Raw genomic sequence first — 13,646 nt, forward strand, 5'->3', positions numbered from 1 at the left:
ATGATTACTCTGTAATCATCTGGTACATAATGTTCTGATAAAGAATTAAAATTGATCATCAACGTACTAAAATTTGGATAAAGAACTTTATGTGCAGGACGGTTACTAAGTAATCATCCAGTACACAAAGTTCTAATTAATGAGACATTAAAAAATACTTTCATTATTGTGGCATAACAAATAGAAAGAAATGTGTTAATTCTAACTGACCAGATACAAGAGATGTTTGGTCTGACGTAACTTCAGACATTGAGAAAGAAAGGTGTATGTGTCTTTTTATTTGGTGTATGGACATTTCTGGTATCAAGAACTTTTGTCGTTATATCCACCTTCCAGACCACTCAGGTGTTCTGGTTCAAATCTACTCTGCATTCCCAGAACCAGAACCAGACATGGAGAGGCATTCAGTTTTTATGATCCTCTAATCTGGAATAAACTTCCAGAAAATAAAAAAAATGCTGAAACGCCAGGCGTGCCGTGGTGGCGTAGGGGATAGCGCGACCCATGTTTGGAGGCCTTGAATCCTCGACGCGGCCGTCGCGGGTTCAACTCCCGGACCTGGCGATATTTGCCGCATGTCTTCCCTCCTCTCCTTCCCCCTTTCCTGTCAGCCTACTTTCATATAAGGGACACTAGAACCCACAAAAGACCCCCTGGAGGGGTAAAAAAAAAATACTGAAACAATGAGTTCTTATAAATCAAGGCTAAGAACCCTCTTCTTTAGGATTACTTTCAATAGTAATAACTGGAATATTGAATAAATTCCCTTTTTTTCTGCAACAATATTTGTATATGATCCAACACTTTAACATTTGTTCCACGGCAAGTAGATCTTCAAAAAGTGAATTTCAAAATGTAAAACAATAAACAAATGTCATGTATTAAAAAGAAGCACTGAACGCAGCATCATTCTCAAGAGTTTTAATAATTTACTAAAAAAAGAGTGTAAAAGTAACAGATCACTTCCACCAAAGATAATCTGTTTAATATTCAAAGTGATGACAGATGTAACAAACTTTTGCACTTGTCTGTACATGTGTGTACACTTACTTGGCAACTGGCTGGAATTCATTGACTTTTGCACATAATATCTCAAAAAACTCACAGCGGAAAAACAATAATCATAAAAATGATATGAATTACTTTAAAATAAACCAACCATCATGAAATGTACAGCTCTTAAAAAATAGCAAAAATAACCCCCCAAAAATCTGAAATGTGTATATACAAACATGCTTAGACACTAACAAATAGCAGACCGAGGGAGGCGGAAGAAACTGAGCCTTTTTAATGGTTTGCTTGACATCATCTAGGAAAGCCAATGAAATAAATGGGTCATTCTTAAAATATCTGATCAATTTGAACTATCAGCAAATTTTACTTCCTATTTCAAGTTTTGTCATTTATTTTTTTGGCTGAATATGAATACCTTATAAATATACAGCATACTGTATTTTCTGCATCAATTTAAGTTAAACTCATTAAATAAAAATGTCCGTAAGTTAAGAAAATAAAAAGAGGACAAAAATGCATCATAAATGTGCGCACTTCTAAAGGGTCGGCTTTGCCCACCCCCGTCTCCATCATTAAGTGCCTGTTTGCGAGAGGTAATATATATTTTTGTATTTACATTTATATATATTTATTTAGATTCATATATATCAAATTCTAAGACATGATATAATCTGTATAAATATGGCATTTTTACAATTGCATTAAATTGACATTTCATTTCGCATCCCATGACAATTAACAGTCACTTGGAAAAAAAGGCTTTGTTTCTTTCTTTCATTGTTTTAAATATTAAAAAATAAGTCTCAATTCTTTGTAAATGTAGACCTTACAATATAAATAACACATCTTTTTTTTTGTCAAATAGTTTCCATTGCGTGTGTATCTGCAACACTTTAGAAAGTGAGGAAAAAAGTGGCGTCAAAACGCTCCCCCCTCAGGCAAAAAAGTTTCCGCAACCAGCTGCAAGTCCAGTGCAGAACCGTAGAATCCATGTGTTTGTGTTGTCATGCAATCTGCTGGTTGCACAGTATGGAGTTATGTTGTCCTGCTCCGATGACCGTATTCACAGCCAGAACTCCATTCCTCAGATGCTGATGCGCTGCCCATGAAGCTTTTTTTTTTTTTTTGGGTGAGCATATTTGGAGCCATCCGTTTTGCTCTTTGCACGCCACCATCAGAGTCACTACTGACCTCACTCTCCATATGTCAGCCCTGCCCATGAAATCCAAGTCTACTTCAAAGCAACAGAGGAGCACTGGCGCTCTCTGGTGGTCATAAAGAGGCACAAAAAATTGTAGACTCCCATCGGTCCACAAAGCTACAGTATATTCAGAATGGCGTTATACATCTGGACCAGGACAGCAAGATGGACAGGCAGGCAGGACTGACGGTCTTGTGTGGCAGGCGTGCATGTCAGCCAGGAGAGGGCGTTGTACTGTTCCAACACAAACCTGCAAGAGAAATATTCAGTTTTTATCACTAGAAGTATAGAAAATTCTGACAATATTAAGGTTTATTTCATAGTTTAAAATCTAGACAGTGCTGGTTCGTGATATATATTTACCTTAAGACATCAGAGGTGGTCTTTGAGTCTAAGGGGTGAGGGGTCCGCTTGGTCTTATCAGACGGGATCTCATCTGACTGAGCTATGGAGATATGGTGGTGGAGAGATGCCTGGAGGGAAGAATCAAATTACAGTGTCAAATGCTGATTCAAATGTTTTCAAACATTAAAAAATATATATATTTCCTGCATATTTTCCCAGGGCAAAGAACCGTGCACAAACACAAGAATACCCAAGGGAAATAAAGCCAGAATAACTGGGGAGAACCGGCGCACTCATAGGGAGACCATGTAAAAGCTCAATCCCGAAAGCCCCCCAACAGTCTGCACGTTATGATTTCAGTACCTTAAGGAAGAGCGGACACTGGCTCTCAGCTTGTGGGCAAGATGCCCAGAACCAGTGAGGAAGTCCATTTGCCTGAGCGGTGGAGACATAGTAGCCCAGAGCCAGCGGCTGCTGCTTCAGCTCCTCTGGAGGGTTGTCCCTGGACAGCAGGCGCTCTCCCTGGCTCTACAGACACAAAGCAGAACCAGAAAAATTAGGACCTCCTTTCAGCTCTTCCATTATTTATCCATTGATGATGGCATGGCCTACTTTTGTAAGCTTTTGCTATTAAACTGAGGGTTTATGTTTCTAACAAAACTACTATGAATTTTAATCTTTACAGTACGATGTAAAGGCTTTAAAATACACTCAGTTTAAATTTACGCAGTTTGTGTTTACAAACGTACCACGTGTGTATAAATAAACTAAGGAAAATCTCCATAACCTCCAGAGTAATTTAAATTTTGGCTTCCTCTGTGTCAGCATTTAATTCCCATGCATGTAACTGAACTATTGCTACACAAAATAAACAAGTTCACTTTGAAGATTTAAACTAATTCCACATTTTAATTAAGACAAGGTCACACAGCACATTACAGCCCATTAAAGTCTAGTTAAAGAAAATTTTGGAAGCACATGAAAAGCCTTCTAAATTATGGGGAACTTATTTATTTTTAGTAGGCAATAGTTGGTGTTTTTTCTAGGGATCATGTACAATTTCTATTCACTTAAATATTATTTGTATAACTGATCCCTGACTCACCCTGGTATGGTGAAAATGTGATCCCATTCCAATCCCTGATGGTGACCCAGGCGAGGGCACAGGAGAGGTGTTGGGCGGTGAGTGAAGAGATGTGATCAGCATCATGTCATGGCCAATATCGTTTTCCAGTTCATCAGGGAAGGGAAGATCAGGGAACATGTCATCTGAAGAAAGAAAGAAATAGCAGACAAGACTTCGAGTATCAGAATGTAAATCACTGTCCGTAGGAGCTTAGATTAATCCCTGTTTCAGTCACATTTAACACGATTTATATCATTATATTTCATTACCATTATTGTCTTCAGTGGGATAGGAGCTGGGAGCCAGCTGGGTGGTGGCAGAAGTTGGGAAGACTAAGATATGTGTGCAGGAAGCATCCTGAGGTGTGTTCAGCTGCGACGTCTGTAGGTTTAAAGCATTGCTGCGTCCAAACACAGAGCCCATGGTCACCGCATCTAGATGCAGAAAAAAAGGAAATATGATAGTGATTTTTTCTATGTTGTGCGTATTTGCATGTGCCATTATTGCACATGCAATGGTGAGCAATGCTACAGATTAAATGATCCTTCTATAGAGGGATTTCACCCTGAAAAGCATGAGCACAGAGTACAAAATTCAGCATTAAAATGAAAAATCCAAACAAAGATTTTGTGGTACAATTAAGAAAAAAAGTTTAGCTTGGAACTGAATACAATTTATACTTTATGTTCACTATTAAAACTCACTGGATTTCTTAGTTACAATGAAAAAAGGAACATTTATTGTGCAGTTCCTACATACCTGGCATGATCACAAATGAGCCCTGGGGCTCCATGGCAACCAAGCAGGCACTGAGGATGGAGGGAGAATCAGCAGCTGAGATCCCACACACACGACAAGCCTCCCTCAGCTGCCGTCCAATTGATTGGAGGGAATGCTCCCCGAGGAGTGAACTCCAGTCTAGTTGGAAGATAAACTGAGTGAGAAGTCTTTTTCTCCCCTTATATTCCATAATATCATCTTACATTGAGAAAGCCAAATGGCCTCTAGTATCAAAGATGAACTTAGAGAGAGCAAGTTTCCCATATTTTTTCATGTAACATTGCAATTTCATCCTAATTTTTTTCTTTTTGATTCTCTGTTCATTATTGAAATTTTGAAGTATGCTTAATTCACTATGACTTTATTGAAGATAATTTCCCACAAATATGTCTATTAAAGCTAAATTTAAATATGGTAAAAATAGAAACAGAAAGACGAAAAAAGAAGTAAGGAAATATATAAACAAGTAAGTAAGAAATTGTTTTTATTATAAAATACCTATTCTATAATAGAGCTTTACATATACATACCTTTTGGTATTTTTGGTATTAAAACTAAGTAATCCAGATAGACATAAAGTATTTTTTCACTAGCCATAACTCATCACAAAAATTTTAACCAGAAAAGTCACTTTGTTCTGAGCACTTACTCACCTTTAAGCTCCCCATGACCCAATCTGCCTAATCGACCTATAACAATCCTCCAAGGCAGGGAGGTCATCTGAATGATGCCAATACACCACTCCCACACTTTCTGCAGACCCATCTTCCTTGCTGATACTTTAGGACGTCTCGTTCTGAAGTGAAGAAAATGTAGATATAGAGAATTACTCACATTAGTTACATTGGTCTGACATGTCATAAAGAGCAGCATAAACATTAACAATAATTCTCTTTTGTTATGTTTCAAGCTTGGTATTATGAGCAAAAATCCAGTAGTAGTATTTGACAGGGTTGATATAACTCTTCATCCAAGGTTTCTCTGAGGTAGGTGCCGTGATGAGTTCTATTCAACTACTAAATTGCATCTCCAGTCAATGGGGACTTAATACACTGCACTGTCATCACTGTAGGATACTACTCACATTCAGTTCACCTTGGCTAGATAAAAGTGTGGAAGTAAGCTTCTGATTTGAGATCCTTATTCAGGATTAAATTAAACGGTGCTTCACTTTTTTTTAAGTTATTTGGACTGCATTTGATTTAAAGTCATAATATCTAGACTCACCAAAGCTAGACAGGACTATTCTATGATGTACAGAGATTCTGTAAAACACAGTTTTGGTTTTGTAAAATCTCTATTCTGAAACTTAGGAAAAAGTTTCTCAATTTTAAAGTATTGAAGAGAGTGGTGCAGTTTGTAAAAGCAAAGGGAGTTTTACAAAAACATCAACAATGCTGCAAAAACATACTATTGGAAATGATTATAGCTATATTTATAAACTGGAATGTTTCAGTGTGTTCTGTTTAAGCCATAATCTGGAAGTAGAAAGAACATAATTTCACCATAAAATAGCAACAGCCTATTGGGACTCATAAGATTTCTGACAGAGGAGTCCAAGAATAATTAAAATATTTATGAATGTAGCTCTTGCAGAGAGGTTCTGAAAACCTGGAAATAACAGAAACAGTCTTTCCATGAAAACAGTAAGTAATGCACTAAACCACAATGTCCTCTATACACAAACACTACAAAACACTCCAGTGCAGAAAAAAACAGATGCTGCAGCCTGTTTAAGGTTTGCTTCAAAATATTTGGTCAAACGAATTAAATACTAGAAGAATATGATCTGGTCAGATGAGAGCAAAGCTGCCCTGGTTGGATGAGTGGTTCTGTATATCCTCCCCCAGAAAAACAAGCAGAACAGTTAAAAATTAGTAAGGAAATATGCAGGAGGGAACGACTGGTACTGTCAGACTTCATATAACTGAAGAAAGAATGAATGGATAAATGTACTTGTAGATTCTTGAAGATGAAAAAAGTATGAATTTCTAAGCAGAATAATAGTCCCAAACTCATGCTAAGTAAACTCTTAATTCGTAAAAAGTAAGTAAAAGTCTAATGATGGCCCAGTCAATTAACTGACTTGTATCCAATTCAAAGTCTATGGAAAGAAAATAATTACATGGAATGCATTGAATCGACACCCAGAATCTTAAAGATGTGAAAAATTTGGGTGCAAAACTAGATGAAAGTCACACCAGGGCAACTGCGACTAGTTTCTTCATTCAAGGTCGGCCTTTAAGTCATTTCACAAAAACCCCAAAACTTTTGTATAGTGTGTTTCATAAAAGTCAGTAAGTGTGTTCAATACATATTCCAGCATTGTACCTAGAATTCATCTTGTGGATTCATTTACTTTAATTTCTTGTAAATGTGTTTTACTTCGGTTATTATTGGCATGCAGTGTGAAAGGTCAAAGGAAAAAGGTTGAAACACATTTATTGAGAAAAACTTTGAAGTGTTCAATTCTTATTTTGCCCACTGAATACATAAATATATAAGATTGCGTGCAGATAGAGGGGCTTTCCAGGGGCAACAGGCAAACAAGGACTGCCACTGCAGACAACCACAGCTTACCTATTGGGAACATCAACATTAATAACACAGGTCTCCAGGAGCTCCCCCTGCTGGTCCGTACAGGACACCAAGATCCAGCGTTGGTCATGAGACAGGCAGTATCCTACAAAGAGTACGTTGAATTTGGGTGGGGCCTCGGCCCATATCTCTCCTGGTTCTGGATGCTTTGGACGGCTCGGCCCGAGTATGAAGGGTGGCGAATAAAGCTGGAGTGGTCTAGGATACTAAAAGAAAAAGGTGAAAACAGAAATATGAGTAAAAATATTAAAATATTGGTATAAGAACAAGTGAAAGGTTAGCTTAAATCAAGTTAAATTCTCATGTCATGCAGACCTCAGGGCTCTTCAGTATCGAACTGACTGTGGACACTGGGCCAAAACCAGTAAGAGACTTGATATACGTTTGCTGGGGTAGCAGCCGTCTGCACTGTGAATAGCAAGAGAAGGCCATGGAGCGGAGGTGTTGCAGGTACAAACGGCTTTCTCCACTCGCTGGCTGGAGAAGATACTGGCACGGCACCACCTGAAACACAGGCACAGGATGGAAACAAACTAAAACATGTGTCTTTAATTCAGAACTGCCATACTGCAAATCAAATCATTTTCCTACCTGTAGTACCAGTGCTGGTCTCATAGTCTCAGGCAAGTTTTGCAGCATTTCTGTGTAGCAGCGAAGAAGCCCGAGAAGCCAAATGCTTCCTGACTCTACTTCTTCACCCTCTTCTTCCTCCTCCTCTCGCCCTTCATGTCTCATTCCACTTGAACTGAGAAAAGCGTCGACAACATAAATAACAACTGCTGGTGGGTTTGCAATGCTGTCTGCTGAGTCAGCCTCAGTGGGGATGCCGATTCGTGTCTGCTCTGAGGAGCTGTACAAAGGAGCAAAAGAGGCATGAAGCTGAAGAACACTTGCTCGTGTTCAAACATAATTTAAATTGCAGCAACTACTCTGACACTCTGTCTCCTTACAGTTCAGCAGTATCCGCTGGTGTGTTCGCTGCTGGTGTGGAACTAGGTTGGCCCTTTGAATCACTGGATCCCCCTTGGGTTATTTCTCCGGGCTGACTTGAGATAGCTCCACCAGGGGTTGATGCATTTGATGCACTGACAGCACCTGAAGGTTGTTCTCCATCAGCACTCCAAGTTTGAGGCTGTCCAGACGAGGATGTGTTGTTTACAGGAGGCTGCGGTTTGGGAGGCAACAGAAGACTGCTGTCTAAAGTCAGGGCTGCAAGCTGAGGGCCTTAAAGAATAGAAAAAAATATATATATATGGTTTATTTATTGATAGAAACAAATGTAAGAGATAAGAAAATAATCAGCATATTAATTCTCACCTAGTTGCTGCTTCAAGGCATAAGCATATAGTTTAAGTTTGCTAATATTGTCACTGTGCTGCAGTCCAGCCCACTGTCCACTCAGCCACTGATCGACATTCAGCTCCTCCAGCTTTTCTGGCTCCACTTCCTGCCCAACTTGGACAAGGCCATCCTTGGATACCTTGGACAAAGGGCGGTGCTTTCCCAGACGGCACGTCTGCAGAATAATTCATTTTCACATTAGATAAATACATTACAAAAGTTGTTCATACAGTGCATTGAAAAGCATTTAAACTCCCTGAACATTTTTGTTTGTACTATGAAGTGCTTAATATAACTTTAGTTGTGAACTGGCACTACAAACAGAATTTTCATATTTACTGAAGACTAAAGAGTTCTGCCAGTCTTTGCAAAATGCCCCAAGTGCAGACAGATTAGATAGGCAGCATTTTTGAAGTTTTGCTACAAATTCTCTGTGGATTTGAGTATAAACGTTGACTGGGTTGTTATACTACATCTAAAATCTTTGATTTTAACACTCCGTTATTATTCTGTTAGAAGATGGACTGCCACCACAGTATAAAGTCTTTTCCAGCCTCTTCTGGGATTTTTTTCAAGGATTAGTTAAACCCTAATTAACCAAACCCTACTCTAAACTCCTTCACAACTTTATCCTTGACCTCACTGATGTGATCATCACTCTTAGGGTTGCAGCTGCTGTTGTTTCTAATTGTTACCTCATAAACAGCACTGAGCTCCTGGAAGAACGCCTGTGATGCCGCAAGCAGCGAAGTGCTACTAGGACACACCACCACGTATGCAACGTCCCTCTGTCCTCCGTATGGTTCCAGCAGCAACTTTTCCCAGAAAGGCAAAGCCAGGGGGGACAACGCCAAGAAGTCTCGTTCTCGGTCATAGCCTAATAGCACTGTCGGAATTGGCAAGGGCTCTGGTGACTCCTCAGAACCTGAGACGGATACAGATTATTATATCAGTTTCAAGGTCACTTTTACATTCGGCATAGAAGAGGGGTTTCCAACTGTCCTTCAATTGTAGGGTTGTGTTCCAGCACATCTGATCTAAACTGGTTGAAATACCTTCTCAACATGTTATCAAATTCTGCAGAGACCTGGTAATGTGTTGGAACACATCTGAGTGTAAAGCTTCAAGAGAGTGATTCTCAAGGACTGACGTTTGAGAACCCTGGCAGTAAAAAGGTGTAGAAAAGGGCGTGAATTCACCGTAGGAGCCTCTTCCAGCCATCTTGTGGAACTGCTGCCAGGTGAGCGGACCCTGAACGTGTTGGATGTTTTCCCAGGTCCGTCCTGTCCTCTTCTTTTGGATGGCATCCTGCAGGAAGGGCTGCATAGACAGCAGCATTCGAACCATATCCTGTGACGACAACCTGCTCATGTCCACCACTTTGGAAAGTGCAAACACACACAGAAACACATACACAAGAAGGTTCATGAAAAGATGCACAAACATATTAACATTGATTTTACTGATTCATTCCAGACATGTCCCAAACACTATGATGAGCAAATACACATTGACACTAGGATGAATCTATGCATTCATACATGTAAACATACATACCCATCTACACATATGCGGGAACACATATGATCAATTGTGGTCACACAATTGATCACATATGAACAGAAACTCTTGTAAATAAATTTATACCAATCGATACATCTACAGTACTTTAATGGAATGTACTAAATTATTCCGTCACTAATATTAATACTAAATTAATTGGAAATATAACAGTCACTCTCCTTACCATTTGTGTGAGGCCAAGAATGAATAGCACTGCTTCTCACGACAGTGAGGTCGACTTTCCCTCCTGTAGGGTTATCCACATACTGCAGCCCCTGCTCAAAAGCATTGAAACAGTCCACACAACCATCACTCGCATCTGCCCACTGCTTTTCAGACATCCAACTCTGGAGGAGCGCTCCCTTGCGGCCGTGACAAGATGAATTAATTGGAAGGTGCAACGAAGTCAGACAGGAAATTGGTTGGGAGCACTGTTCCTGAATAACAACCATGACCGATGGAGAGCCAGGACCAGTATCCTGGGACTGCTTAGCTCTGGAGTCTCCCATTGTTGGGTCCCGGCGACAAAGAGCAAGCCTCCGCTCGGCAGCTCTGCCTCCTTCAGAAGTCCGACCAAATATGTCAAGCTCATCCTCCAGGAAGAGCCCAGTGCCATGAGCCAGCCGCCGGTTCACGATGGCACTGAAGCCACACATGCAGCGGTACTGATCTTCACAAGTGGAGTCTGGGATGTACACCCCAACATCTGCCCCTTTCACATTCATGTTGCACGCACAGATGCAGCAGCTGTCAAAGTTACGATCCTTAAAGACGCTGAGGACAGAGTCTGAGAGCAGAAGGACTACATAGAGGCTGTGGGCCTCAGGGATAGGGGGCCCCGGTCTAGCTAAATGCTCCACAGAGCTAAGAGGCAGGCTGGTGGAGGGGGTAGAGACTGGTGAGCTGAGCTCAGTACCATCCTGCTTCACCGAACCTTGCCCTGAGCTGGCAGTATTAATTCCCCTAGGTGTACGTGGAGTCCGTGGAGTTGGCACGGAGAAGCGTGGCGTTGCCGGTGAGGGAAGGATGCCGGTAGTGGTGCTTACAGAGGCAGTGTTGACACTCATCTGGACATAGTCTTGGTCTGTCAGAGTGTTAACACTGGGAGTGTTCCTGGAAAACACACATTAGAGAAAACAAATAGTCAACCATCTGCATGATAACACCGAAAAGTCACATGGGTCTATATGCTTGTGCAACTTCAGCTGCAACCACATATTTACATGCATTGCACAAAAAGACAGATTATCTTTATTCTTCTCAATTCTGTGTCAGATCTGACAAATCTTCTGAAATTTAGGTCATTTAGGATTACCAAAACTATTTCTTTCTTTCTTTTTATGCATTTTATGTAAATATTTGGTTTCAATTGTTTTCAAAAATTGGTTCTCAAAATCTTTAGGCCTATTGTTTCTTACGTGTATCCATCCTTGGTGAACGCAACATTCTGGGGATGCATGATGGGTGTAAAATGCTCCATTTTGGGCAAAAGCGCCCAGGATGGACGGTAGTAACATTGTTCAGGGATCTTGAGTGGCGGTAAAGTTTGGCTGGGAAGGCAGGAGAGCGGCGCAAACATGGAAGATCCTATCTGTGGCTGGAGAGAAAGTCAGATGTATGTTAGTTAAGGTTTTTAGGATATGTCTCTCGCAACTGCTGCTCAGGTCAGTGGTACCAGCAACAACACATAGATGCAAACCCATAGTACCACTTGAAGGCTTAACATCCCCCCTGAAGTCCAACAGGCTGAAACCCTTAATTCATCTATTATACCTTATACAACAACATGTGTACTTCTCCAAGAGTAAAATATTTATTAATAAGAGGGCCAGGGTAAGGGGTAAGGTTAAATGTCAAAGTAACTGGCTGGTTTATAGCTTAAAGCAAAGAATTTCTGAATGGGAAAAGGACTAGATCTGTCTACTACAGTGAAAAAAGCATCTACCTTAATGTCATCCTGCCTGGGACTAGTCGCACCGTCCTCCATCTCCATCATGTAATCAGTGAGTTGGGTGGGGGCCAAAGATGGAAGGTGGTCTGTCACTCCGCTGGGTACAGGGGGCTCTTGACTGGGTGTATCTCGATATGGTGTGATGGGGGAAAATGCTGGGTGTTGCTCCAACGAAGGAGGAGTGGGGAACATTCGCTGGAGATCTGCAACTGCTAAAAGGAGACAGACATGAGGAATGAGATGAAACGGAAGAAGGAGAATGATTTAAAGATATTTAATGCAGAAGGGAAATTCTATCTGTAAAACAGTCTGGAAAATATATGGCCAATTGTATTGCAAAGATGTCTCTGAAACATAATCCCTGGTTCTTTGATAACAGAGTGAGGTGTTTCACTATGGGAATCACCTCAGCATGACAAAGGTTACACTTTTACACTTTAGTGTAAAAGTGTAATTTTCTCCACAAAATTACTGGTGGCAAATTTGTTCCCTCTACTGTACTCTCTACATTCCCTTTTGTCTCCTAAAATTTCAGAAGGCAGGAGAATCCAGAGCGAGGGATCATTTGCACATTTTTCTAGATTGCCCAGACTTCTGAGTCTTCTGAGTCCTTTCCCGTGAATTCTTCTCCTTAGCTCAAACTTTTCTGTAGGACTTGGGCCCAGTCCTATAGAACATGTACACTGTTTCTCATGAGACCCAGCTGAAGTGTTTGTTGACCAAAAAGTCTGAGAAAAAGTTTTTTTATCAGCATCCCTTAAAAACCAGCATTATGGACACACACATTAAGGATTCTTATGGAGGATTTGATTGCCCAAGGTGGCCCTTTTTACACCAGTTCTCTAACAGTGAAGGTGAGCGAAACTGAATCACGTTTTCTTTGTTTTTTCCCATTTTGAAGAGTGGCCAAGTGAAATGTCCAGTCAAATTTATACACAAAGAAAAAACAACATAATGGAGACAAATTAGAAGTTCATTGAGACAACTATAGAAACATAAAGTATGAACAACACATTGTTTATTTACTTGCTGCTCTGGGGAATTTGATAATGATGTTTCTTTCCTACTATAGGTTTATTTCTCCAAATAAATAAATACAAAGGGTTTGATAGCATCAAAGGTTGCGTTAGATCACAAATAATTGTTTTACACAGACAGGTATTTTGATGTAAACATTTTCCTTTATTTTTTAAAAAGATTTTTATGTCATTAGTGATTGCTATACAACAGAAGAGGCAGAAGACATGCAGCAAATGGCGCAGGACTGTGAATTGAACTGAGTATGTTTTACTTACTTGGAGGATAAGATACACTAACTCTTCCTTCTTTGCCACTGAGACGATCTTCTGTTGACAATAGCAACTTTGTTGAGTGTTGGTTTGGATAAACAGTCTGTAAGATATAAATCAATGATCAGTTTTATTATATCCTGCATTTTCTGCAGCAAAACTAGAAAAAAAATACAATGCTTTATTAACTTATTTTATTATATTTCCAACACCAATGGCACAATAAAACTACAAAAAAATCGAAAGCCTTGTATTGCCAGTAAACACCAAAATAATGTCAGAAAATAATGCATAAAAGGGGATGTCTTACCCCTACATCTTCTTCATCAAGTATATTTTCCAGATCTGAGATGTTGACTGCCAGATCTTTCTCTTCGGTTAGAGAAGGATTAGTTTTAGTGGGAGCATCGTCTTGACCCAAATCATCTAAAACACAAA

General features: G+C 40.0%; 1 protein-coding gene across 2 annotated transcripts in view; it reads right to left on the reverse strand.

Annotated features, from left to right (window-relative positions):
* Positions 1–906: 906 nt before the first annotated feature.
* LOC116724225 (mediator of RNA polymerase II transcription subunit 13-like) overlaps positions 907–13,646 on the reverse strand; it is a 94,745-nt gene continuing 82,005 nt past the window's right edge. The window contains exons 13-31 of one of the 2 annotated variants that reach the window (XM_032569725.1): positions 13,519–13,634; positions 13,215–13,311; positions 11,914–12,128; positions 11,387–11,565; positions 10,153–11,081; positions 9,605–9,784; positions 9,101–9,330; positions 8,382–8,580; positions 8,015–8,288; positions 7,656–7,914; positions 7,380–7,568; positions 7,047–7,270; positions 5,120–5,262; positions 4,446–4,604; positions 3,956–4,120; positions 3,666–3,829; positions 2,924–3,088; positions 2,579–2,688; positions 907–2,465 (exon numbers count right to left, since the gene is read on the reverse strand). In XM_032569725.1, coding sequence (XP_032425616.1) covers positions 2,333–2,465; positions 2,579–2,688; positions 2,924–3,088; positions 3,666–3,829; positions 3,956–4,120; positions 4,446–4,604; positions 5,120–5,262; positions 7,047–7,270; positions 7,380–7,568; positions 7,656–7,914; positions 8,015–8,288; positions 8,382–8,580; positions 9,101–9,330; positions 9,605–9,784; positions 10,153–11,081; positions 11,387–11,565; positions 11,914–12,128; positions 13,215–13,311; positions 13,519–13,634 — 4,130 coding nt within the window. In that variant the 3' untranslated portion in view covers positions 907–2,332. Of the gene's footprint in view, positions 2,466–2,578; positions 2,689–2,923; positions 3,089–3,665; positions 3,830–3,955; positions 4,121–4,445; positions 4,605–5,119; positions 5,263–7,046; positions 7,271–7,379; positions 7,569–7,655; positions 7,915–8,014; positions 8,289–8,381; positions 8,581–9,100; positions 9,331–9,604; positions 9,785–10,152; positions 11,082–11,386; positions 11,566–11,913; positions 12,132–13,214; positions 13,312–13,518; positions 13,635–13,646 lie in introns of both variants that reach the window. The other variant, XM_032569724.1, reaches the window with a different exon arrangement.

This window comes from Xiphophorus hellerii, chromosome 8 (assembly GCF_003331165.1).
Source record: "Xiphophorus hellerii strain 12219 chromosome 8, Xiphophorus_hellerii-4.1, whole genome shotgun sequence".
Taxonomy (NCBI): domain Eukaryota; kingdom Metazoa; phylum Chordata; class Actinopteri; order Cyprinodontiformes; family Poeciliidae; genus Xiphophorus; species Xiphophorus hellerii.